The following is a 27,868-nucleotide window of genomic DNA, read 5'->3' on the forward strand; positions in this document are numbered from 1 at the left end:
ATTCTGACCCAAGAGGAACGGGAATGGTGAATGATGGAAACTTCATCTTGCAGAATCAGGAACACAAAGTAGAACCTGGATCCAGGGAGAGCTTTTGTTTTTCCTTCTTTTTAATTTCACCTTCGGGTTCCATAGCCCATAGAGTTGGTTAGTTAGTTAATATGTTCACCGCACCTCCACTAAACTTCTTTGAAACATTTATTTTGGTGCACTCATTTTTTATTATTTAAATTTACCTCTACATAATCTCATTAGTTCCAAAATGGGTTATTTAAAAGTACTCGGTTTCTACTATCCACGAGGTGATAAGTGAGGTATTTCCACTAGTCAACGTACTCGCTTTCACTGGTCTATCTGATCAAATCTACCACATAATATACAACCTGTTTAACTTCAGTTTCCAGTCGATTCGTCACTTTCGACAAATAGGCAATTCAGTCGAAGTCCTGTTTACACAGTCGACTGAGTCGAAAATGATCTCTGTTCAACTGAATAGAGCACAAATCACTAAGTGAAAACACCCCTTAAGAGAGCTCCACATTTCAAGAATAGAAGTATATTACTATAAAATAGGATAGCACGTTTGTTTTACCCAGAGCTTGTATACGAATAAAGGAAAGTGATTTTCTGTTATTGAATTATTTAGTTCCTGCTTAGCTCTTATATAAAATTGTAGTTTTCTTTAGTGATTTCGTGCAGGTTTGAAAGAAATGCAACTTTTAGTTCTGGAATTTCTGAAAATAATACAATATCTTTTGAACTTATGACATCAACATCAAACGTAGTTTTTAATTTAAAATCAACATGAATTCATTACCCCCCCTCCAAAAAAAAATATTAGATCCTATTTTATTGTCTGTGTTACATTATGCAATAGTCTGCTTGAAATACTGTAGTAACCAAAAAGAAAATGACTTTAAAATTGCATGCAGCTGCCTTTTATAAACCATACTATCTGTTCTGTCTACAGAAACTATAAAATCAGTGTTTTATTTTATTCAATTTTTTTTAACATATTAGTGTAGTGAAAATATTGTTTATTAAAAATTAGTAAATTGTCTAAAAGCAAGATATAAAATTTATTAACTCTTTATTATAAACGTGAGAAAATTTATAAATATTTAATATCTTTGCTATTGAAAATATAAATATTTCCAATAAATACTGAAGATACATGTTAAGTAATATAAGAAGTTGTATAGGTTATGAAAATATTTAGTTCAAGGCAAGGTCGTTCTCAAGTAACCTCCGAAAACCCTTAATTACACTGACAAAATTGTATTTTAAATCATTTACTAAGGATGTCTAATAATTATCTATTATTATTATTATTATTATTATTATTATTATTATTATTATTATTATTATTATTATTATTATTATTATTATTATTATTATTATTATTATTATTATTATTGAGTATTATCCCAATTTTTCTGGGTAAAGGACAAGTATGAATTTTTTGAGTATATTTATACATATCGCAGAAGTGTACTTCACCGGGCGAAGTACAGACAAAAGAAAATCGCGAACACTTCTAATTTTATTTTTTGAAAGAGCTCGAAGAAGAAGAAGAAGAAGAAGAAGAAAACAATGAAGACAAACAAATGAATGTGTATGTGATCATGGCATAAAAATTGGGTGAAACAAAACAAGTATTTTAAGTTCAAATTTCGAAACGAAGCACGTTTTTATTCTGTTATTGAATTATCTCAAAACTGCAATGTCGGTAAATAAGCTCCTTGAATCTATTGAGGCTGAAGAAGAACACGAAACAAGGCTACCTACCTCAGTGTCCTCTCATTTGGAATGTCTTGCTTATGTAGAGAGTGACAGTGTTGGAATACATGGTGATGTTATATTCTATTAATACAATAATTGTAGTACTATTATATAATATACTGTAGTAATAATTGTAGTTCTATTATAATATTGGCAGAAAACGAAAAATGAACAACCAGAAGCACATGACGCAGACTTACGTGGGTAATTAATAGAGAACACTAAATGGTACGATCAACAGTGCCGCACTGTGGGTGTAGTAGATACTGAATACTGGTTGCAGAAACTCCGAAATTGTAGGAATGCTAGTGACGTACAAAGGAGTGATGGAGTGTTTTTCGCATTGTACCATGTATCAAATTGGTTTCAAACTTGAAACTCAACTGGGTTCCATAAGTGGGCGCAGTTCGAGCAGTTAGGAGTTTAAGCGAAATGTATTGTGTACCATGGTTTATATTCACATGTTGAGTTCACGGATTGAATATTGACCAGTGCAACATACACCCTGGACATCATCTAACCCGTTCTGTTGCACTTTCTGCACAATCAGGGAATTGTACTCTTTTCAGCCGGATGATGCCCGTCCCACACATAACTTGTTTATTTATTTGTTGAAGTTCAGCGCCCGTTTACACAGATGCTATATGAGACATAGGTTTAGTGGTGATTTCTTCTTTCTGGGGATAGACTTTCAATGATATAGGAGAGAAAGAAGTACTACCAAAATATTTGTAACCCCGGTGACCACAATCGGAAAAATGTCGAGGTTGAGAAACTTCGTAGCTCCGGAGGGAGTTCCCATCGGTCAAACCCTTGAAATCATTCCTGCATAGACGTACAGTGTAATGTAGAGTCCGAACCGACGTAATGCGTTTAAGCATTAACCCTTTGCAGTCGCTTCTCCCGAGTCTGTCTGCACAGTTTTGAATTAACTTGACAATTACAGCGTCTGATATACAACCTCTGACAATAAAGTTCGGTTAATGATCTCGTAAATAGAAAGTAGATGCAATATGAATGGAACTTACCTTACTGTCCTTCGAATTAGTCCCCTCCCGCAGATATGCAACACTGAGCACGGCTGTACATGTTCTAGAAACTTTGAGAAGTCTTCTTTCGAGATGGTGCTTAGGAGCCTCGCCACGTTTCGTTGGATGTCTGGAATATCGTCAAATCTCTTTTCTTTCTACGCGAGTTTCAGGCGTGGGAACAGAAAGAAGTCGGGAGGATTCAGATCTGGCGAGTATGGTGGATGGTCAATTTGCACCACCTCCTTTTAGGCCAGGAATTTTCTGACGATATTGGTTGTGTGAGAGCGAGCATTGTCGTGAACCAGAAATTATGAATCTGGTTCTGAGTACTGGGGTCGTACCCTTTGTACACATTTCATGAAATGTCTCAAAAGTTCAACGTACGTAGCAGCATTCAATATTGTTCACTCAGTTAGAAATTCCTTGCGGATTATGCCATTACAGTCAAGAAAGGGTGATAAGCATCTTTTGATGCGTGATTTTCCTGCTTTGAACTTTTCTCGACGAAGAGATGCAGGAGAACGCCATTCCATGCTTTCGCGTTTTGTTTCCGAATCGTACCTCACACACTCTCAGCAACAATATAGTTCAAGAAATTTGGATTTTCATCCGCCATAGCAATACAATCCTGTAAGGCAAGAACACAGAGCTCCTCCGTGGCTAAGCGGTTAGCGTACGCGCCTTTGGCGCGGAAGACCCGGGTTCGATTCCCGGCGGGAGCTCATGTGGTTCGGATTCCACGTTAATCAGTAGGTCCACGTGTCATATAGCCTCGCTGCTGAACGGGACGTTAAACTTAAAAAATCAATCAATCAAGGCAAGAACACGTGCATGCTTCTGGTCATCAGTCAAGTAATGTGGCACAAGTCGACAACACGTTTTCTTTTTTCCTAAGTCGTTGGTGAAGGTAAGTCTCGCAGATTCACAGCTAATGTTCAATTCCTCAGCAATCATTCGCACAGTTAATCGGCGATCGTTCGTGATTAATGTCCTCATCTTTTCAATGTTTTCGTCTGTGCGAGAGCTTGATAGCCTTCCGCTACGAGGATTATCAGAAACACTATTCCGCCCTTCTCGAAAACGGCCGAACCACTTGTAAACACACTTCAAGAACACTGTCTGATCTTCATAAACTTGTACAAGCATATCAGGTTTCTTTCGGTGTCTTTGCAAACTTAAAACAAAATTTCAAATTGACCCTTTGTTCGTTCATTTTACTGTTATCAGTTTGGAACCTGACACACTAACACTCACTTGGTATAACGCGTCTCACACAGACCATAGTTGACTCACAACTGAACAACGATGGGTCCACAATGGCGGCACCTGTCGCTACTCGTGTGCAGTATGCATTTTCGCCGATCCCAAGAGGTTCGTTCAGTACATGGCTGAAGTAGCACTCTTATTGGTCAGTACGGATGACGTCAAAAAGATTCAAGTTCAACCTGCTAGTATGCGCATTGCTTTCGTTTCTCTGTTTTGTGTGTGTGCGTGGTTAAAAACAGAGAGGGGAGACTATTAATATTATTACTTGTGAAATACATTGTATTATAATTCTTGATTTATGTTCACTTCTTACGCGGTACAAATAAATTATCCTTAAATAAGTCTTTGTCCAAATAAAAGTGTTATAAAACGCACTTCACATGAATGTTATACCTATTATTGACTACAATTTTAACATTTTTATTAAATCACAGAGACAATATTAACTAATGGTGCTCACAATGAATACACTGGCTTTTGCAGAAATCGTACACTTTGTTATGCAACACCTTCTTTTGATTTCAAATTTACGTACAGAACTTGGGTTCCACTCAATTGATGATGTAAAATTGAAAACGTCTTGGCCTCGTTATCATACTTTTATCATGTACAAAAATGTTTCTCAGATTAACTTTACATTACACGCTCCAGTTCGTCTTTATTTCCATTCAAAAGTAGGTCTGGTTTAGAAGTATTTTTCGGCAAATAACGTTGTAGTGTCGTTATTGATAAGCCTTGCTCGGTTCAATTGCACGAGAAATGCCCACCAAACTCAACTACATGGCCATTATTAGCTAGCATTCTTTATGAACCATATAAGGATACCAACTGGAACATATAATATGAATTGCATTATATTTCATTGAAGTTTAGCATCCCTTTCAACACTAAGGTTATAATGAGACATGGACCTACTGCTTCACGCGGAATCTGAACCACATGGGATTATGCCGGGAATCGAATCCGGATCTCCTGGGCTAAAGACGCGTGTTAATGATATAGTCACTATATAGTTCCAGACAATGTAAAGTTAACCCTGCTTTTCTTTAGAATGAATATACCAGAGTCAACTTTACATCGCCTTAAACTTTAAACCATTGGTTCCCAAAGGCCAGCCTTCTGAAGAGGACTTGAAGGACAAACGAGGGATCACAAGCTGACTATAGAAGTAAACTATAAAATTGTCCAAAAAAAAAAAGGACCCGTTTTTGAGGTTTGGAGACCCGTTTAGCAGGAAAACTATATGAGACGTTAAACTACAGCTTAACGAAAATTTTAACTACATAAGTTCTCGCCGAAATCAAACTCAGGTCTCTCGCGCCGAAGACGTCTATGCTAATCATATAGCTACGAGGAAACTAAAGATGAGAATATGGTTATGATTGCATTATCGTTATTATTATTATTATTGAAGACTTGAGATTTCAATGCTGAATTTGAAATCAGACAAAAAAAGCACATATGGCCAATGAGTGGTAGAGAGGTTAGCGAGAAGTATACAGGGTTTAAGAAGGAGGCGCAGGTAAACGGTTGGGAACCACTGCTTTAAACATTATCACTTACACTTTATAACCTCGCACTTGTGCTTCCTGTTTCTCCCTGCCCTTGTGCGGGTTTGATGCAAAACTAGCTTGTACGGACCAGTCAGCACAGATTGACCTGTATTTTACGCATTTGATGATATAATTGCATCAAGAAACCATTATCAATAAAGACACGACAATGATATCTGTTACAAAATATGTCTCCACGTCCAATGCATATACGAACTGCAGGAGTTATTTTTTTAAAATTATCTCTATACGAAACACGTAATGTTTAAATGGGCCTATTCCATCAGTGGATTTTCATTCTGCTACGAATGCTTTCAAAAAGGATTTGCTTCATAATCCACTGTGGAATGTAGGAGACCTAAGAAAACAGATACCTGAATAGCACATGGAGTGAAATTAAGAGCAAGGATACCAGATCTGAAAACACTAGCTTTAAAAAACACTGCAGACAATTGTATGTTGCATTTACTGTAAATTTTGGAATCACATTCGAAAAACTGGCAATTTACAGGAAAGATGTAGTAATTTAGATCTGATTTACAAATTGAATTTAGCGTTCATTTCAGCAGGAGCCTCATGAGCTTCTGCGGGGAGTCTAACACGGGCCTCTGCGCCAAAGGTGTGTACGCTATCCACCTACCCATTAGGAAACTATATGTAGTAATTTAGAAAGAAACATAATATCTTAGGAACCAGCTTGTCTATACACTGAACCATGTAAGTATAGTCTTACAAACTTATAAACAACAACGCTAGACGTCTTCGGTGTGAGAGACTTGAGTTTGTTTTCCGGCGAGAACTTATGAAGTTAGGATTTTCGTTAAGCTGTAGCTTCAAGTCTCATATAGCTTCGCTGCTGAACAGGTCTCCAAACCTCAAACCACTCGCCTTGTTGTCATCTGTTTATATTTGTTAAATGTTTAATTGCTTAAAAGTCTCGAATGGGCGTATAAGAAAGACAAATTATCAAACACCTATCTTTTTTTTTTTTTTTTTTTTTTTGACAATTTTATAGTTTATTTCTGTAGTCAGCTTGTGATCCCTCGCTTGTTCTTCAAGTCCTCTTCAGAAGGCTGGCCTTTGGAAACCAATGATTTAAAGTTTAAGGCGATGTAAAGTTGACTCTGGTATATTCATTCTAAAGAAAAGCAGGGTTAACTTTACATTGTCTGGAACTATATAGTGACTATATCATTAACACTCGTCTTTAGCCCAGAAGATCCGGATTCGATTCCCGGCATAATCCCATGTGGTTCAGATTCCGCGTGAAGCAGTAGGTCCATGTCTCATTATAACCTTAGTGTTGAAAGGGATGCTAAACTACAACGAAATATAATGCAATCATATTGTATGTTCCAGTTGGTATCCTTATATGGTTCATAAAGAATGCTAGCTAATAATGGCCATGTAGTTGAGTTTGGTGGGCATTTCTCGTGCAATTGAACCGAGCAAGGCTTATCAATAACGACACTACAACGTTATTTGCCGAAAAATACTTCTAAACCAGACCTACTTTTGAATGGAAATAAAGACGAACTGGAGCGTGTAATGTAAAGTTAATCTGAGAAACATTTTTGTACATGGTAAAAGTATGATAACAAGGCCAAGACGTTTTCAATTTTACATAATAACATTCATGTGAAGTGCGTTTTATAACACTTTTATTTGGAAAAAGACTTATTTAAGGATAATTTATTTGTACCGCGTAAGAAGTGAACATAATCAAGAATTATAATTAAATGTATTTCACAAGTAATAATATTAATAGTCTCCCCTCTCTGTTTTTAAGCACGCACACACACAAAACAGAGAAACGAAAGCAATACGCGTAGTACCAGGTTGAACTTGAATCTTTGTGACGTCATCCGTACTGACCAATAACAGTGCTACTTCAGCCATGTACTGGACGAACCTCTTGGGATCGGCGAAAATGCGTGCAGTATTTCGTTGCGCCAGTGTTACCAGGTCGAGCACAGCGACTTCATTCACCGTCCTTTATTGTCAGAGGTTGTATGCAACTCCAGTAAAAACCACTACACTAAAACTGTTTGAAAAGATATTCCAAGAATATATTACATCTGTATTTTCATATTTCTACTGAAACTGGAAATGGCAGAAATCAATCACTTTCGTCTTAAACATTAATTATAGTGGAGTAAATTAATTATATATCCCTAGAATATATTCCATCTGTACTTTATTATTTCTACTAAAACTAGAAGTGGTCGAAATCATTCCCTTTCGTTTTTAACATTGATTATTATGGGGTAAAAACGATGGCAAGTAGCAAGAAGTCAATTGAGCGTCTCAAGCACGTATTTCATCTTCAATACGTGTCCCATTAGGTTTAAGTGAGGACAAATTCATTTTTTGGGAGGTAGGATCGTCTTAGGACGCTGAATTCATTTCAAGAAGCAGCTTTTAACTATCTTGTACAGTTTTTGTTCCAGGGTGGTAAAGGCTGAACGCGGAAATAGTTTATTTTTAAAATTATCGCTTTGAGCACAGGTTTAAGGTAGGAGATTAATCTGTTCTTGGGTCACTGACTCCATATTGTGAAGTTCTGCTTATGCAGGTCAAAGATACAGCAAATTATACTCGGGAATCGTTTATACAAAATTACTATAGTGTAAAAAAGTCCTCTAATGGGTAAGAAAATGTGTCCCAAGGCCCAAGTAGTCTGGGGAAAGATACCACAGAGTTACAAGTGAACTAAGTGGAGTGGGTTTAGGATTATCAATGCTCCACGCGAACAGAGAGGGATAAGAAAGCTGAAAAGCTCCGCGAAAGATGGATGGCTGAGGTTAGGAATTCCACAAAGCTACAAGCAAACTACAGTAAATGGGTAGGATAGGATGCCTAGAGCTCCAAGCACTCTAATGCTTCGGGTTAGATAGCTCTTAAAGCTCCAAGCAAGCTGAGAGAGTGGAGTTGACCAGCCGAAAACCGATATCAGATGTGTAGGTCTTCCTGATTTTATAGCTGTTCCAGTGTGACGGTGACGTTCATGATCATTCTTCTTCACATGACTAATTATGTCGCTGACGTTCCTGTCGTCTGCCACTGAAGTAGGATGCACGTGACGTTGTTTATAAATTCAAATATGTGTTGATTGTTTCTAAACAGATCTTTGTGCGAGATATTACAATATCAGAAAACGTTTCTTGATATCTTTTACAGTTTTTGCTGACACCTGTCGACAGATAAGAAGGATGGACGCACTGATATATCCGATCTTTAACATTTTCCATATTTATACATAGTATAGTTTGGAAATGAAAAGTGCAAGTAAGAAGCTGCTGCTATAACAAATTGATTAGAATACATTTGACACCATACAAAAAGTGGCGAATGCAGGTTAAGATATACCAAGTACTATGTTGAATTGTTATAAAGTGGAATGGATATTATTATTCCCTTGTTTTAGATATTCAGTGGAATATCATTGTAATTAATGAGGATAATCCAAGTTAGCACAAAATAATTTATTCATGAAAGATATGAAATTTCCACTGGCATCATTGGTCTCATTATTTACTTACCTCAGGCCCCGCAAATCGACAAAACGATCCTGTGAATAGCCATGGCCAAGAAGCAGCATATGAAAAGCCGAGCAGTTATCGAGTACCTCCACAAGAAGAGAATGACCCCAAAGAATCCATGTTGGCATGCCAATCGTTGAGGAAGCTTGCACCTATTAATGCTATTATGAGAAATTGAATTGAAGATTTTCAAAAGTATTAAACAAATATTGAAGATGAACTTCGCCGTGATACATCATTATCAATGTTGACCTAGAAAACATTCATATCATCCATGACATGAAAACCATTGATATATTATAGAAATTATGAGGCCTTTCCCATAAGAGGTTGCAACACACTCTGATGAATTGCGACTACACAGATCTGCGGCTGAGCATGAGGAAAATATCAACCAGACATGTTCTTAAATCTCTGAATATTAAACACGACCGGCAGTAAGTGTAGTGTTCCATCCAGGTGTAACCGCTTTTCCGGGCTGCCCCTGATGTCTCACCAACGATCACTTTCAGGAGATCTGAACTTGCCTGGTTAAGACATTAAAGAACATTTCCAAAAAGGAATTACAGAACTTTTTCCGGATCGCTCTCAGGTCTCAATAATGAAATGAGCATAAAGTACCGAGAAATTCTGAATTCTCGTCTCGAAATCCGCATGGACATCCACATGATCACTCAGACCGCGCTACACAAATATATCATTCACACATGCAACGACAACACGTGAAATAAAATAATAGGCCTACTATGCTTGTTTATTAAATGTACTATATGTAAAAAAAAAATGTAGAAGAAAAACAATCACAACACTAAACACTGATATGGATGTAAATACTGAACTATTTCCACAAACATAAAATCACATTTCACATTTTACGATGTTGTAGCCCTTTAAAACTGAATCACGTAAATACATATATGAATGAAATATTATATTTGGGGGTTCACCACAAAAACTTTTCTCACACCAGTAACTAATGCACATTGTTACTAGCACTTTGGGGTAACACTAAAAGTAACCCACGACGTAAATTTCTTGCGGCTACGCTGAGAATTCACTAAAAAAAAATAAAAAACGTATCCATGGAGTGAATGTCTGTCAACACTGTATAAGAATCAAAAAATTAGCAGGGGACCGATTACTGGTTCAAACTGGGTCAGCGGACCCAGGACTTCACTAAGTGGAGGCTAGCCGCTGTGCAAGTCCTTGGATGGCTACTAGACGTATGCCCCTTTGCGTAATTCTATAGCGAATTAAATGAACATGTTGGCTGTACCGACACACGGAGAAAACTCCCAGAGTTGAGGTGCTTCAGGCACGAGCTGGGTTGGCCAACTGATCAATGTTGTCAGTTTATTTTAAAATGTGATCAGGTTAAGCCAACTGTACGGATATGTAAATTAAATGTTGAAAGAATCTGCGTTAATTCGCAGTTCACTGGCCACAATGTAGAAGTAAACGACGATAACTTTATCGTGAGAACTTCTAGATAAAAACTGGCTGAACAATATTGCTAGGCGACAGTCTGGCTAGGTCCCAGCTGTCCATGCTAGCATGTCCATAAGTAATTGAAGAAACACTTAATTTAGTTTTAAATAACTATATAATAGAATCTTTGCATATTAATGAGTAAGGAAGAAACACTGAGGTATCTAAGTAATAGAAATAAGATTTGCATACGTACATATAGTTCAGAAAATGAATGCGGTCTTTGTTACTAAAATCTTCTCATATCTTATCACTAATCTCTTCTCATCTTCTTACTCAATCAAACTACAAAGGTGACAGAATATTGTTGCGAATTATTAAGGTGTTTAAGTATTTTTTTTTTTTTAAGAGAGAGAGAGATCACCATGGAAAGCTGTCTCAAATCGTTATGAGACATCAAGGCAATAGAAAAGTTATAGGTGCCGCGGTGGGTTAGTGGTAGAGCGCTCACCTCCGGTGCATGGGGTCCTTGGTTCAATAACAGCTCGCGCCAATTGAGCTTTGTGGTGGACAAACGATATGTACATGGGTTTTCTTGGAGTTCTCCCGTTTATCTTCATTCCACCATTTCATTCATTTCTCACCATCGCCAACTCCTTTAGCCTAACCAGCATAAGCGTGGGACGTAAAACTTGAACATGTCATTTTCATATTTTATATCGTGTGCATAGTATTCTCCTCCTTTATCTTTTCTCGAATTAGAAAACCATACCGGGTATTTACAATCGTCTTTTAGAATAAACGGCATGACCAAGGAATTATACTTAAGCTAAGGATTGTTTTAAGTGTTAATATGTTTATTGCAACATGTTAATAAAATGACAAAGATAGCGTTTTTTAAATAAAAGTACACCGACAATGTGGTTTCATAAACTTTCATTCTTTTGTATGTAAATCAGTGGTCGTATGTTACGGTACACTTCCATCGTGTTTTTTTTTTTTTTTTTTTTTTTTTTTTTTTTTTTTTAAATCCAGACAACCAAATTCTGTCATAAGAACGAGTAAAATACAACAATAACTTATCCAATTATATCCCTCATATAAAACATTGTTGTAACCTCAAATTTACTCTTGCCAAGAATTACATTATTATTTTCATAATATTGTGCTGAATAAGACAGGTTTTAATACTTATTAGTTTTTCACATTATTTCACCAGCTCATGAACAATTATTATCAGATGATGTGACGCTATTTCAACCATACGATCAAAACCAGATGATCTTGCCCGAAAGAGCTAATTGTATTGCAGTTCAAACGTACCTGAGGATGTGTGGCGTGGACTTCAAAATCGAAATGAGAAAAAATGCAGAAAATATGTCACCATCTGGTAAGTTACAACTGTAGTATTTATAAAAATATAACAATTAGCCCAACATGTTCCATGGTTTACTATTCAAATACGTACTTAATCCTGGATAAGTAAGAGGTATTTCTAGTAATTATGAATATCGCAAATTGAAGATTGCACGAAACGTTGGAAAGCTAAGAACATATTATGTCTTCGTTATGAAATAGCAGGTAATTGAATACGCAGTATATCTTCTCTTTCCCGACACTTTCTCCCCATGAGTGATGATGCATACCATAATTATTTTCTAGTATCAGCGAAAATATTTAACTCAGGTCATTACAAAACAGAATTCTTCCCCAATGTGCGGTCCGAAAAATGCACTTTTAAATCAAAATATAAAGATAACCAAGAATGTTCAGTCGCTTTTGTGGAGGTCTGTGTTCAAGTGGCCCTCACACAGTGAGTCGAATGCCAATGGCGATAAGGCGAAGGTCAGTAGTTGTTGGTGTGAGTATATTCAACATACTACTTGGTTGTGGCAGTTCAGTTACACCTTGAACTTGCGTAAGGACAGAATGAACATGGAACCTCTACAGAGCTTCATAAGGGCGTGTATACTGTAGAATTTCAAATGGAGCAAACGCCGCTGCAGTGGAGTGAAAAATATGCCAGACCTTTGGTGAGGGTGTCGTGACTACGCGGACAGTGCAGTGGTGGTTTAATAAGTTTAAGAACGGTGACGAAACAATCGAAGAAACCACGTGCCCGAAGACCAACATGTACAAAATGAAGATCTTCAGGCAGCAATTGGGGTGAACAGTAGCCAGACTTGTGAGGAACTGGGACTACAATTCAGTGTGAGTGGAGAAATCATTCGGCCTCCATCAACTTGGGAAGTACTACAAATTGGGTCAATGGGTCCCACATGATTTGACTCCGGGCCAGAAGACAACGCGAGCAAACACCTGTATTTCTTTGCTGTCTGAGGAAGAGGCCATTTCTGGACAGGGTGTTGATATGTGATGAGAAATGGGTCCTGCACGAAGCTCCACGGCGCCGTCATCATTGGTTAGAATCCCATGAACCGGTTCCAAAACAGCCCAAACCAGTGCTTCACCAGAAGAAGGTCATCCTGTGTGTTTCGTGGATTGTTCGCGGAATTGTGCATCGGGAACTGCTACCAGATGGTCAGAGCATCAATGCAATTGTATACTGTCCGCAGTTGAGCTGTGTTCAAGAAAAATTAAAAACTTAGGAGCCAGCACTTCTGAATCGCGAAGGAGTCCTCCTGTTACAGGACAACGTTAAGCCCTACGTGGCTAGGATGACCTGGACACCATTCTACGAATTGAATGGGAAACATTATTACATCCGCCATACTCTCCGAACATTGCACCGTAAGATTATCCTGTTCCATTCCTTGGACAATCGCCTTAAAGGACGTCAATTCACATCCCTAGTAGAGATGCAAAATGAACTTGATACCTTATTCGCTTCACGACCCACGAAGTTCTACCGCGATAGAATCCATGGCCTTCCACAAAGTTGGCAGAAAATCGTGGATGCTGATGGGGACTATTTTTGATCTTCCAGGTACGTCTTAGGTGACATATCGATGTTCGAAGATGATGGGTGAAAAAGCGATAGAACTTTCTTGGTTACCTTTATAGTTTCAGTTTGTGACTTCAAAATTACATGTGAATCATTTTAAATTAATTAACCGTTATACGTTTCCTATTTCAAGAATATACATATTGTGTTTAATTGGCATAGTCTCTTAATTATTCTGTAGTTTTAATAAAAGATACGGGTCATTGTAGCCTACTAAACCTTTTCGCTCCAGTTCCTTAAAATAAATCATGTTATACTGAAGTTATCAATGAAACATTTTCTTGCGAAATATGAACAAAATTGTAAAACGTTTTCGGAAAACTACATCCAAAGAAAACTCATCCCCAGAAGTAAACTACCTCGTATAAATATTTTCATAAGAAATGACTTATATGCCACAAGTTAGGGTTATTAATGAGGTATTTGTTTATAAAATAATAACAAAATTGCATGAATAGTATTTTATAAAATTGTAAAATAAATAAATAAAAATCACCCCAAGAGTAAACTCCTTGTGAATACTCTCATGGAAGTGATTTATGCAACTTTATGCAAATCATGGAAGTTTCATATTATGATTTTGCAGAAAATCATGTGTTCATCACGGTGTTCTCTTAAAATGGGAGCGTGTTAGTCTTACTGCCTGGAGCAAGACGAAATAAGATCTGAGTTGCGGGAGCGAGAAAGGGTTTAGAGGCAACTTCAGCTGAAAGAAATACTTCCGTAACAGAAACAGAACTGTCTCTATACTACAGTGTGAAAAAGTCTGAAACCTATTTAGGCTTACGCCTTTACATTTCGTTTTATTTAATGTATCGTTGTATATTTGTTTGTTATGTAACAAGGACATTTAATATACTGTACTTATTCTATAGCAGTTCGCAATTTTTTGATGTGGTAATTCTATATTCAAGTACAGTATTATTCATAAGTTTCCGAACATCCCGAATTTGAGCGAGCATCTCCTGTGAACTTATTATTTTGACACGGCATTTAAATCAGGAACTGAGAGATATTATAGGTGATAAATCTAATTATAATTCGTAAAATAGACACGGAAAATGACAAATTGTAATACAAATTGCATTGTATAAAGAAATGTGTAGAAGGTAAGGTAAAATATTACTTTTGTTTGAAAGATATAGGCACACTGGGCACTGCAGTGACAGAAATTCGAAAAAAAAAAAAAAAAAAGCTTACAAATTTTATAGTTCTTCGTAACTGTTGACATATTAACGTTTAAAAAACCGAAAGTACTATATTTTGAGAAGTGTTTACGATAGTTTCACTACACGGGCGGTGGGTTGTAATACTGCTACTTAGAGTTACTTTTAAGTGCTCCAAACTCTGGGGTGGGTTTTATTTATATATCAAATAAAAATAAAAAACTTTTCTCTTCTGGGAGGGACGATCGCCCCTGTCGCCTCCCTGGATCCGCCACTGGTATATATACACTTCCACTGAATAACAATTGAGCACAGATGGCCGTATAAAGACCATCAGAAACACTTTTCAAAATATGGTATTTCTGCCTTTTTAAATGTTAACAAGCTATAAAGTGTACAAAACATGTAAAAATTTGCTTTTCTTATGAATAATTGAATTTCAGTGTATTAAACACGTATGTCTATCTTTCAAACAATGTTACTTCATCTTCAATACTTTTGTTTATATTATACAATATTTATTACAAATTGTCTTTTTGTGAGTGTGGTGGAAGTATTATAATTAGATACATGACCTGCGATACCTCAGATTCCGATTTAACTATCGTCAAATTTAGGGATGCGCACGAGTCGAGTCGAGTCGAGATTTAAGCCTGTCTCGACTCGTCTCGAGAAAATATTGTCTCGACTCGTCTCGAGAAAATGTGGTCTCGACTCGAAAATATGTTGCTGTCTCGACTCGTGTCTCGACTCGACAGTCTCTGCCGAAATTCGAGTCGAGACAAAATATACGAGTTAAAATATACACACACATCAGCCAGACCATTATGACTACCTACATAATTGTTAGTATGTCCACCTTTTGGCACGAATAACAACGGCAACGCGTCTTGGAATGGTCGCAATGTTCCTCGGTGGGTCGCTGGAGAGAGTTGGCACCACATATGCACACACAGGTCATCTAATTACGGGGAGGGGGTGATGCGCCCTCACGTCACGTTCAATCACATCCCAGATGTGATCGATTGGGTTCAGATCCGGAGAGTTTGGGGGCCAGCACATCACATGGAACTCGCTCCTGTGTTCCTCGAACCACTCCATCACACTCCTGGCTTTGTGACATGGTGCATTATCTTGTCGAAAAATGCCACTACCGATGGGAAATATGGCCGTCATGAAGGGGTGTACGTAGTCTGCAAGCAGCGTGCGACGCCTCGGTCGTCATGGTGCCATGCTCGAGCTCCACTAGACACATGGATGCTCACCTGAATGTTCCCCAGATAATAATTAAGCCCCAGCCAGTTTGTCTCCGTCCCGCAGTACAGATGTCAAGGAGCTGTTCCCTTTGAACATGACGGATTCGCACCCTCACATCGTCATGATGAAAAAGATGTCGGGATTCATCAGACAATGTAACGCTCTGCCATTGTGTCAAGGTCTAGTGGCGATGGTCACGTGTTCATTTCAGTTATAGTTGCCGATGTTGTGGTGTTAACATTCGCCATCGTTAGGAGTGTTCGATGCACTGTGTGTTCAGACTAGTGTTGTGAAGGCCTGTGAAAAAAACGGAAATTTTGGGCTAAAAAAAGTTTTCCTTACGGTTTTCCCGAGGTGGGGAAAAAACGGAAAATTTGGGTATTATCAGAATCATCATTTTTGTTAATCACAGTATCATTTTAGTTAATTTCATAGAGATATCTTCATTGTTCTAAGTAAAACTCCGGAAATTTTGAAACCATTAGAAAAAATCATTGGTTCGGAAATATTGGCAAAAACAGAAAAATATAGTTTAAAAACTATTTGTTGGCCTGATGCTAGTAATCTTACTTGCTGTAACATGTCTGCAACATATACAGTGGGAAGTCGAAAATCCGAATTAATTTGGACCACAGGTATTCGGATTTTCAAATTGTTCGGATTTTCGAAAATGTCCAAGAAAATGCCATTTAGGTTTACATGTACTGTACTGTATGTTCTTCTATCGATACAGTGGTTATTCAGTACATACAGTAATTACAATACCGTACGTAAGGCTACTTACGTTTATTGTTTCTGAAGAATTTGCTTGTACTCTAAATAACACTGTTCTTGTAAGTCACACTTAAACCTTATAGGCCTAAGAAAAAATAAAAATAAAAATGCATGACAAACAATTACATATAAATGAACTTTTGTAAAAACACTGACTTCACATAACGTCGATGGACACACTATTGTTTGTTTATCGCTAGCCTTAAGAGAAAATGTAAAAAGCTTCTAGGGACCGCGTTCGGATTTTTGACGTTAGGATTATCGACGTCCTACTGTGCATACAATGTATTTCGCTAACGGAAAAATACTTAAAGCAACAGGTTTCAATTTTACTTTACACACATATACCGCACAAGTGAGTAAATTTGAGCAGCGAGAAATATATTAAGTGAAACTTCCGTTAGTTATTATTACAGATTAGCAGAATATCCGTTCTTCGCACGAGGAGAATACGTTTCATTTTGGACACAAAGGGCACCAAAACTGTCCCCAATGAACTTGTGGAGCCCCAAAACTATGAATTTGACATTAATATCAATAATTTTCAATTATCTTTACATGTCACCATCCTCCTTAGAGTACTAATGGGGCTGAATTTGTGGATTTAAACGGCATCTTCTGTTCATCTCAGCGAGTATGGATTCGAGACCATTTTCGATCATGTATATATATATATATATATATATATATATATATATATATATATATATATATATATATATATATATATATATATATATATATATAGATAGATAGATAGATAGATAGATAGATAGATAGATAGATAGATAGATAGATAGATATAGACATAGATAGATATATATATACTGTATATAATGGTCAAAAAATTAGGGGTTCAGCTGAAATATCACACAAGACCTTAAGATAGTGTATGAATAAGCTTGTGTTTGACTCATATATATCATACAAGAAGGAATGCTTTAAGATACACTAGAAAAATGGGGCACATACTGGTGTTGGGGCATGGAAAATCTTGTTCACATGGCTCATGACACAAGACGGTTATGTGTGCACCTCTCGAACTGCTCACAAACAGGCAAGGCAACAACATTCATTGTTCCTTAATATGTCATATGATCACTTTGAATAGCCAAGAGACCCTCGCACTTGCGTGGCATGGATTCAATCATATTATCGATGAGTTCTTGGGGGGTGCCACTCATCCAGAAGAGCGACTTCCAGCTCTGGAATGGTTGTTGGATTTACTGGCCTAGCGACAATTCGTCTGCCAAGCATATCCCAGACATGCTCAACTGGAATGAAATCCGGAGAGCATGCTGCCCACTTCATCCGAGCGATACCCTCAGCATCCAGCATCTCATCCACTAACCGAGCTCTGTGAGGACGAGTATTGTCATCCATGAAAAGGAACGAATCTCCAATGGAAGAACAAGAGTTTTCATGATCTCATCCCTGTATCTGAGAGTCGTCAAAGAGCCATTTCGGATGATGTGGAGCTCAGTACGCCCACCAATGCTGATTCCTACCCACACCATCAGTCCACCACCATGATACTGTGATCTTTCTCGCACAAACATGGGATTGTGTCGTGTTCCACACTCTCTCAAGATGAAAACACGTCGATTATCAGGCTCTACACTGAATCGAGACTCGTCAGAGAACAAAACATTGCCCCATTCATTGCGTCCCTACCCACGATGTTCCTCCGCCTACGCTCTTCGATCAATACGGTGTCGTGCAGTTAATGGGATACACACCATAGGCCTACGTGCGTAGAGACCACCTTCTTGAAGGCGATTGCGGACCGTTTGAGTGAATGTTGTGCGTCCTGTTATTGTTCGGAAGGCCTGCGGGAGCAGAGTTGTATTCTGACGCCGGTTTCGACGGGCTGTTAACAAGAGATAACGATCGTCTCTGGCTTTGGTTGCTAGTGGAAGGCCCTGTCCTTGTCTTCTTCGAACACTTCCAGTTATTTGAAATCGATTCCACAATCGGGAAATCACACTTTGTGCCACTCCTATGGCATGTGCCACCTCCCGCCGTGACTGACCAGTTTCAACCTGCCGACAGCTCGCCATGCCAACGATTCTGGCAAATCACGTTGTTGCGCAATTTCACTGCATAGATTTGTGACGCACTAAACACAATGAGAACAAAGGTATCCTGGAGCTGAAATGTGTTGCCAGCGCCACACTACAAAATGATATCTGGTAGCGCCACGTCACTGATCACGTGCACAGATGTTCCAAACGGTTGGTTTGCACGTTGGGCCTTCATGATTTTAATCTGAACTGGACAAGATACAGTATTCTCACATTATTCGTAAGAAGTTTTACATGTGTTTTCATCTAATTCCCTAATTTTTTGATCACTATATATATATATATATATATATATACAGTGGCGAATGTAAGGGGGGCTATACGGGCTACAGTCCCCCCTTGACGCTCAGATATACACTGGATAAAATGGGCTTCAATCCTGCTTTACACTGGATAAAACAGAAAAATATGGTTTAGCCCCTCCCTTGATCATATTCTGGATCCGCCCCTGTATATATACCCATTCTTCGTATAGAAGTCAAGGCCTGTGGAAGTATTACCCTCATTTCCGCGACTGCGAAAACTAAGGATCTGAGACTAAATCGATCATTTTGAATTACTTTTAGATTTCTCGCCCCCCCCTTACCGCTGGCTCGCCGGCTCGCATACAATGGTAGCTGAATTTGCAAGTGATTGCTAATTAACGTGTCACCATTGATTTCAGCGACCGCGAAAACTATGAATTCAACACTAATATCGGTTATTTTCTACTACTTTTACATGTCCCGGTAAACGACCCCTGAGACTCCCCTGGTTCGAATTTTGACAAAATCGTTTAACTATGGTCTGGAGTCTGGACCAGGGTATTCGTGACTAAAATTTGGTAACTCTCGGTCAATTTGTCTGGTTCCCAAGCCGGTTCCGGTAAACGCCCTCCTGAGACTCCCCTGGTTCCAAATTTACCCTAACTTTTGGTCTTGATCTGGGGCCTGGGCCAAGGTACCCCTGACCAAAATTTGGTAACTCTCGGTCCACTCGTTTGGTCCCTAGGCCGCATACAGACAAACACAAACAATTTATATTAGACTAGATTCTTGCAAATTATGCCAGATTTTCATATTATCTTTCCGAACTAATTTTAAAGACCCGCTCCTACTTATCCTCATACATATACATAGTATATCTATATTTATATCTATATTTATATCTATATATATGTATATAACAAACGCAGGAATTACCCCCTAAATAACACTCCTAGGGGACCCCTTTCTCAAAAAATTTGCTGGGGAAACATTTGTAGAAACTTGTTTTCATGCCGGACGATTACCGAGACCTGGTGACCCAAAAAAAAACTCCTTTGCGATCGAATTAAAAAAAATAGTTCGTCTCAGGTTAGTATTCACTAAGAATATTTTTATAAAATTTAAATATCATGAGTAAATCAGTGGGCTTTTAATACATCCACATCGTATCCACTGAGTTGCGAAATTGTGTACCTCCAGACATGGGTGGCCGAAGAAAATTTTCTTGGGGGGCATCTTCAATGTTTTCTATATTAGTCTGGCATTGTTTGTTATATTACGTATACATTTTCGTGAGCCAGGGAGGTTCATTCTTATCAAACACGGATATTATGAAGGAGCAGATCTACTGTACAAAATATAATAAAAACATCTCTTTCGGATCTCTATCATCCCGCAGTCCAACCCCGAGACGGAAACATAAGAGATAGGCTTTTTGTTTTTAAACAAGATAACGTGCCTAGCGAATGCGTTACATTGTGAAGATTATATTAGTGAAAATTAGCGTATGCGCATTTCTCGAACGAGGTTTGATTCATGGTAGGAGCTCATGTGTTTCAAATCCGACGTTAAACTGTACGCTCACGTCTTGTAGAGCTTTGCTCCTGAAAACGACGCTAAACAATAATCTAATTTAATATTACTAAATATTAAAAAATAATGACTTACCAAGGTGACGTCAATTTGGCAGTCATCAAATCCATTTTATACTTTCACTTAATCCAGTGGATATTAATATAACAATTACAAGACACACGCGCATATAAATACTCAGAAAGAAGCACATACACACGTACACAAACACAAATATGAACACTTCAAATCTATTTACATGTAGTGGACTGCGCTGCATCAAGCACTGTTATCTTCGTCATCATCTTCTCATGTTTCTTCGTCATCATCTATTATTTGATTCATCCACAGATTTGTTATTTGTACGCATCAGTCATTTTTGCATTTTCGGGAGGGTTCAGGGTTCTTTCTTCATTTAAAGAGTCGGTTCTCTGTACTGGAAAGAGAATCAGGGGAGGAAGGGGGAATGTATACTTTATGAATGGATAACATTTTAAGAAATATATACAAAACATGCCGCTTCCGACGCAGCACTGAAGCATTTCTTTTAGCGGTGTACTATGACGATCATACCCCCTCCCCTCTTAAGTTGTAAAGTGAGAAGGGACAGAAACATCCCAGACACTCAGGGTTCAGTTGACAATAATAAAACTATGGGCAAGTAAACATCTTGTGCAGAGTCACGTTTTGCTTATTTTTGAACATTTCTGTGAATTTAACAATAAAGCAGCGGAAATACTAACTGGTTTTATTACTCCAACCATCGCTTCAACTAAGGGATAATTCCCAGTGAGCCATCTAAATTTTCGTTCTTTTTCTGTTCTTCAGAGGAAAGAATGAAATTTTGCCAAGATGCTAAAGTCAAAATGCTAGATGCTAAATGGGAGTGAATTATGCTAGATCTAGCACCAAGATGCTAGATATAGCTTCACTGGCGGGGTTCGGTTATCTACAGAAGTTTCTACTACAGGCCAAAGCATACAAAAAATAAAAAAAACAATAGCACAATAGTTTCGATAACATCTGTGTGGTCCTTCGGTATGCTACACATCCGGTAAGAAGGTCAATCCAAAGCGTAGTTTGGACTGCACCCGTAGCCGGCTAACAAAAGACTCGTAGCCTGCTTGTATAGATAATTGAATTCAAATTTTCAAGTATCCATTTACTGAATGCCCATATCGTGTATGCATGCATTATTTAATAAGTAAATAAAGTACACACACAATTAATTATGTCAGTGATAAACAGTGTTTATTTAAAAAAAAAAACCTCTCCAAACAATGAAGATTAATCTTAGACTGGTGAAGTGGTTATCCTTCGTTTTCATTATCATTTGGCCATGAAACAAACGCCTGACATATATACAACCCCTATATACAACTATGTGATGTTGGAATATATGACTCGTAGAGTATGATGCTTTACTTTTTCAAAAATTTCAGTATTTCTAGTGAAATGAAATCTTGAATTTTACTTCCCACGATTATGCCGATTAGGCTAAAGGAGAAGGTGATGATGAGAAATGAATGAAATGGTAGAATGAAGAAAGTGGGAGGAAACGGGAGAACCCCGAGAAAACCCACGAGCATGGTGTTTGTCCACCACAAAGTCCAAACGGCGCGATCTGGAATCGAACCAGGGTCCCAAGTACTGGAGGTGAACGCCCTTCCACTGAGCCACCGCGCCCCCACAGTACTTCTAGTGTACCCTTATAAATGTAATAAAGAACTAATGGCCATGTTTTTTTTTAAATAAAAATATTCAATTAGAACTGCACAATTTACACAAAATTTGGAATCGAGAAATGAAAACGGATGTTTCTAGCACTTGTGGGTTCGAGATCTCATTGTTGAAAGGATTGGAGACAAACATATAAACTTTTCTGTGAGGAGAAACATATACGCGTAAATCTAGTATTTTAATAAATAGATAATAATTGGAATAGTTTTATTTTCGAATGCTATTTTTTAATATTCACAATATTGAAATTTTTGAACCTACATTTTTCGTGTGTTTGAAAAAAAGAGATGATATTACTAGTAAAATTAACCTAATACAAACATATTTATTTTTTTCAATTTTTCCGGAAAATCGAAAAAAACTTTTTTAAAAAAAAAAAACAGGTTCAAAATTTCCGAAAATTTGACAACACTAGTTCAGACACACTTGTACTTTGCCCAGCATTAAACTCTGATCTTAGTTCCGACGCAGTTCGCTGCCTGTTCTGTTTTACCAGTCTGCCCAGCCTACGACGTTCGACATCTGTAATGAGGTGTGGGGGGCGCCCAACCCCTCGACATTTGGACGTCTTTTCCCCTTGGTTTCGCCACTTGTTGAAGACAATCACCACAGCACTCCTCGAACACCTGACAAGTCCTGCAGTTTCCGAAATTCTCGTGCCGAGTGTTTCTGAGTGAGTATTTTCTTCAAAATAATATTAAAAATTATAGAAAAATTTTCGAGACATTCGAGTCGAGTCGAGATTTTTACCAGCTGTCTCGACTCGACTCGAAAATTCGAGTCGAGAAATACGTTTGTCTCGACTCGTCTCGAATTTTACAAAGTGTGTCTCGACTCGTGCGCATCCCTAGTCAAATTCTATGCTTTAGGCAGAAGTTATTTCACACATGACGGTAAAGTTATCCTGCCAAAGTAATAGGTCCACAGTATATACTCGCTCAAATCTGGGATGTTCGAGAACTTTTGAGGTATAGTGAAATTGTTTATGTATTGAGTTAAAGCCTATTCTACATATAAGTTCTATGAAATAGTATACCATACCAGAAAAACTACACCCGCCCTTAAATCAACCGTATGGATGCCCATGCTACTGTCCGTGGCAGTTACTCTTTCTCACACTAGAAACAAACACACAAAAAAAGTTTTGCCTTTCATAATGATTTCCATCGGTTGGTTTAAAGTAATAAGAATATACAGTTAGGGATGCGCACGAGACGCGTCGAGACAGGATTTTCCTGACAAAATTCGAGTCGAGACACGGCTCTTCCAATAGAAAAATATACATTTTTCGAGTCGAGACATTACTTTTACAGCACATTTTCGAGACGAGACAGCCACAAATCTTGTCTCGTGCGCATCCCTACAGTAAGTGTATATATTATTATCTATTATACTATCCTATTTTGTATAAATCTTTTATGATTTTTTATTAATTCTGATATTACAGGTAGTGTGCCATTTATAAAATGCGGTGCGTTCATTGTCTCAGAGTTTGAACCAATAGTGGCTTTCTTTCATAACAAGGTATGTAGGACCTAATTTGGAGTTCCTCATGTGTGAAATTTATGTCAGTGAAGGAGTATCACTTATAGTACTGAATGAGATTACTCTGCATTTCTAAATACTGAGTTACCGGTACATCATAATCCTTACAAATACTTAATAGCCTTTCTTGTAAAGCCTTCCAAACTAGTATTTTTTCCCAAGACTTCGGCTCAACAAATTGCTTGTACGATAACGACATCTCTTGGTGTAATGTAGGAGACAATATAGTGACAACTCTGACTGTGAACTGTTAAGAACATGACTGACAGACTATGACGTCTTGCTTTTATAATAATTATACTGTAATCTTATAAAACTTCTCACGTATTCTGCGTACAAATGGATTAATTATATAATATCATGTCTTAATGAATGAATATTGAACAAATTGTAACCAAGTTCCTAGGTAATCGTGAAAAATTTCACTTGCTGGTCGGTTTTTAGTTGAATGTCTCTTTCAGCACTGATGCTATATGAGACCTGGAACTGAAACTGGATATAGGATTCGAATTATATTATCTACCACTGGGAATGAAACCCAGATATGGTAACTATATAGCCACGAGGTGACGATGGATGTCGAGTGATACTTTGCCAATATATGTATGTGAGCTAATCAATATATTAATAATCTTGTCATTTTATTGGGAGTATAATTACGAAAAATCATTACACAAAATATGTGATAATTACAAATATTATTACTACTAATAGCTCGTGTACTGTATATACCAATACACAAGAAGAAATCACAAGTATATGCATAATATAAAGGTAACCATGAAAGTTCTGTCGCTTTTGTGGAGGTCTGTGTTCAATTCGCCCTCACACCGTGAGTTGAATGCGAATGGCGATAAGACGAAGGTCCGTTGTTGGTGTGGGTATATCCAATATACTATCTGGTGTGGCAGTTCGGTTACACCGTAAACTTGCGTAAGGACAGAGTGAACATGGGACCTCCATAGAGCGTCATGACGGTGTATGCTGTACGAATTCAAACTGGATTCAAACTGGACTGCAGCGGGACCGAAGATATGCCAGGCCTTTGGTGGAAGCGTCGTGACTACGCGGACAATGCAGTGGTGGTTTAACAAGTTTAAGAACGGTGACTAGGGATGGGCACGAGCGAGTTTTCTTAGAAACTCGACTCGACTCGAAACAGACATCTTTAAACTCGACTCGAGAACTCGGCTCGAGAGCCAAAACGAGCCAAATCGAGCTGAATCGTGTGTGTAGTTCAAGTACTCTCTTCAAGTATCTTACATACACAATAGACAGAAGGCTGTCTTGTAGTTTCGTTGTGGAATGGCGTCAATTAGCGTGGCTGTGTTTTAGTAGGCATCTACGCAACTTGTGAGTGATATACATAGTCCGATGCTCTGGTGTTACGTGTAGAATTGCTGTATAATAAATAGGAAATGTTGCATTCAACTGTAGAGAATTTTGTTCAGGTATTCACGGTCATGTATAGGGTAGACGTTGGTGTTGAAGTAAAATTGAATGTGTTAATCTGTACGTGCCTGCGCAATGGCAGATTACCCTGTCCACAAGCTGGTAGATATGCACCTCATATATGAAGAGACAAGGGAAAATAGCCAAGAGGCGAGGCGTTTATATCGTGATGATTGTGACATTTCGTTTTAAGTTACACTATATATATATATACAGTGAAACCTGTCAACTTGGCCACCTCTCTAAGTTGGCCACCTGCTTATCTTGGCCTAGTTCGTCTTGAACCTGCATTTTCCCATAAGACATTCGTTACTTACTACTCTATTTGGAAGTTGGCCACAATGAAGCAATGTTTATCCTATGATGATAATGATAAATTTACCTGCGTATCTTGGCCACGAAAAATACAATTTTGTTATTTTTCTGAACTCTTTCGAATTCCCATGTGAGAGGCAGATGTTCTGTATTTTTGATTGGATACAAAGAAGCATAGATTCGCACGATTTGTTCTTGGAGGTCAATGGCCAGAACACTACCCTCATAAAAGGGTAGTGAAGGAAGATGTGAATAAGAAAAAGCACGTACAGGAATTCAGGAAATGGTTGTACGTATTTGTTTACCCTGTCTGTTTTTTTTTAGTAAAACCATTAGCTATATCGGCTCCTTTCATCAGTGGAAAGCTTTAGTAATTCCGGAAAATTCTCAAGGTTAAAGCTCAATTGTCATTTATTGGCACCTGACTGCATGTCAAAAGGTAGCGGAGGTTTTGAGATATGAATTCCCTCAAGATTTTTTCAAAACATTTTTTGCTCCGAGGGAAACACTTCTAGCTCAGAGGTAGTTAACTACAATATTAGAATGTGCATATCTGCCAAAAAAAAATAAAGCAAATATGTCTAGAATGAACCACCATTCAGTAACTGAAAAGAAGTCATATAAATTGCATATGAATTTCTCAATTTATAACTTAGCTTTTCTTGTTTTCAATCTGAATAACTCAATGTGCTATAATATCAATTTCAATAAACTGCGTACATACACTTCTATTTCATGGTTGTTTGTGTTGTTGTGTTTTCAATCCGAATAATCCAATGTATCAGACTAGTTTTCAGGAAGAGAAAGGTATGCACATATATTAAATATACTATAGTAATCTTTTCTAGTACTGTATATTTTTAATTACTCTATATACATTATTTATAAGTAGCTGTCGTGCCACTGCTTATTAAAATTTTACAATCAAGTAATACTAGAAATCCTATTCTAAAAATACACAAATCACACTTATTTTCTGTAAGTTGGCCACCTAAGTTGGCCACTTTTCGATGGAACCGATGGTGGCCACATAGACAGGTTTCACTGTATATATATATATATCCAAGGTGTTCCATGAGGAAGGGGCAATATTTTGGGAAATGTTATTATGGGTTATTCTAAGCAGAAAAGTTCATATGAACATAGGTCCTAATCTCAACGGTTTGAGAGCTACAGGTTCTGAGCCATTTTTTACTTTTTATTGCGTGTTACTCACCCTGTAGTTACTCTACAGAGGTGCCACATAGCGGATTTGAAAGGTGATGGAATGAGCTTTCCAACGATATGCAATATATGGCATGGTATCATTGGAAGAGAAGTTATTGAGGGATGTTTGAAATCAGTGTTGCCATTCAATTTCTTCAAATAACCTTTACTTTCTCAAATTTCCGTCAATAGCTTCCCTCAATAGCCTTCCGTCAAAAGGATATATATATATATATATATATATATATATATATATATATATATATATATATATATATATATATATATATATATATATATATATACGTATTCATGTTTGTATGGGCGCATGGGCGCCCTTTTGGTAGACTTATCCACCGTCCTCGTTAGTATCCCAGCACGGGACTGCATCCAGGCCGAATACAGTACCAAATAGTTGAGAGTTTAGGATGACAACAGAAAGTTTAGGATGAAGCTTTTGGGCCATTGTTTGGAAATAATTCAGTGAAGGATAGTTTATAGGTAGTGGTCGTGCGAGCCATACATCTTATGACAATCCATGGCTATGGTTTGTCCTGATCTGGTATAGTAGTGTGAATCTTAAATGAAATGATCGAAGGCTTTACAACATAATAAGATTACCTAAAATGTAAAAGTTACTTCGGTCTTCAATGTCCAGAAGGTAAAATACATGATCCAATAGTAGCATACTGTTGAATGCAATCTTGTTCTATTTTAGTCACACTAGCAACTAATATCAGAACCAAAACTTTTCTGTCCACCCGCTGACTGGAAGTTAAAAAGTAAAGAAAAAAACTTGCTAATACTATATTTTACTGAATTCCAGGGCTTCACCTTGTCAGAGTCTTTAAACGAGTTCCAGAAATCAGAGTTACGATCGTACATGTCCATCGTGAAAAATATTTTTGGAAATGCTGAGGTAAGTGGATATCATACGCATATTAG

At 37.7% G+C, this 27,868-nt stretch overlaps 1 protein-coding gene across 2 annotated transcripts in view; it reads left to right on the forward strand.

Moving 5' to 3' along the window:
• Positions 1–1,568: 1,568 nt before the first annotated feature.
• The window catches only part of LOC145669267 (metaxin-2-like), a 64,073-nt gene continuing 37,773 nt past the window's right edge, over positions 1,569–27,868 (forward strand). The window contains exons 1-4 of one of the 2 annotated variants that reach the window (XM_081737586.1): positions 1,569–1,850; positions 11,822–11,992; positions 23,853–23,929; positions 27,750–27,842. In XM_081737586.1, coding sequence (XP_081593712.1) covers positions 1,724–1,850; positions 11,822–11,992; positions 23,853–23,929; positions 27,750–27,842 — 468 coding nt within the window. In that variant the 5' untranslated portion in view covers positions 1,569–1,723. The remainder of the gene's footprint in view (positions 1,851–11,821; positions 11,993–23,852; positions 23,930–27,749; positions 27,843–27,868) is intronic. The other variant, XM_081737587.1, reaches the window with a different exon arrangement.

Source organism: Thermobia domestica, chromosome 13 (assembly GCF_964235325.1).
Source record: "Thermobia domestica chromosome 13, izTheDome1.hap1.1, whole genome shotgun sequence".
Taxonomy (NCBI): domain Eukaryota; kingdom Metazoa; phylum Arthropoda; class Insecta; order Zygentoma; family Lepismatidae; genus Thermobia; species Thermobia domestica.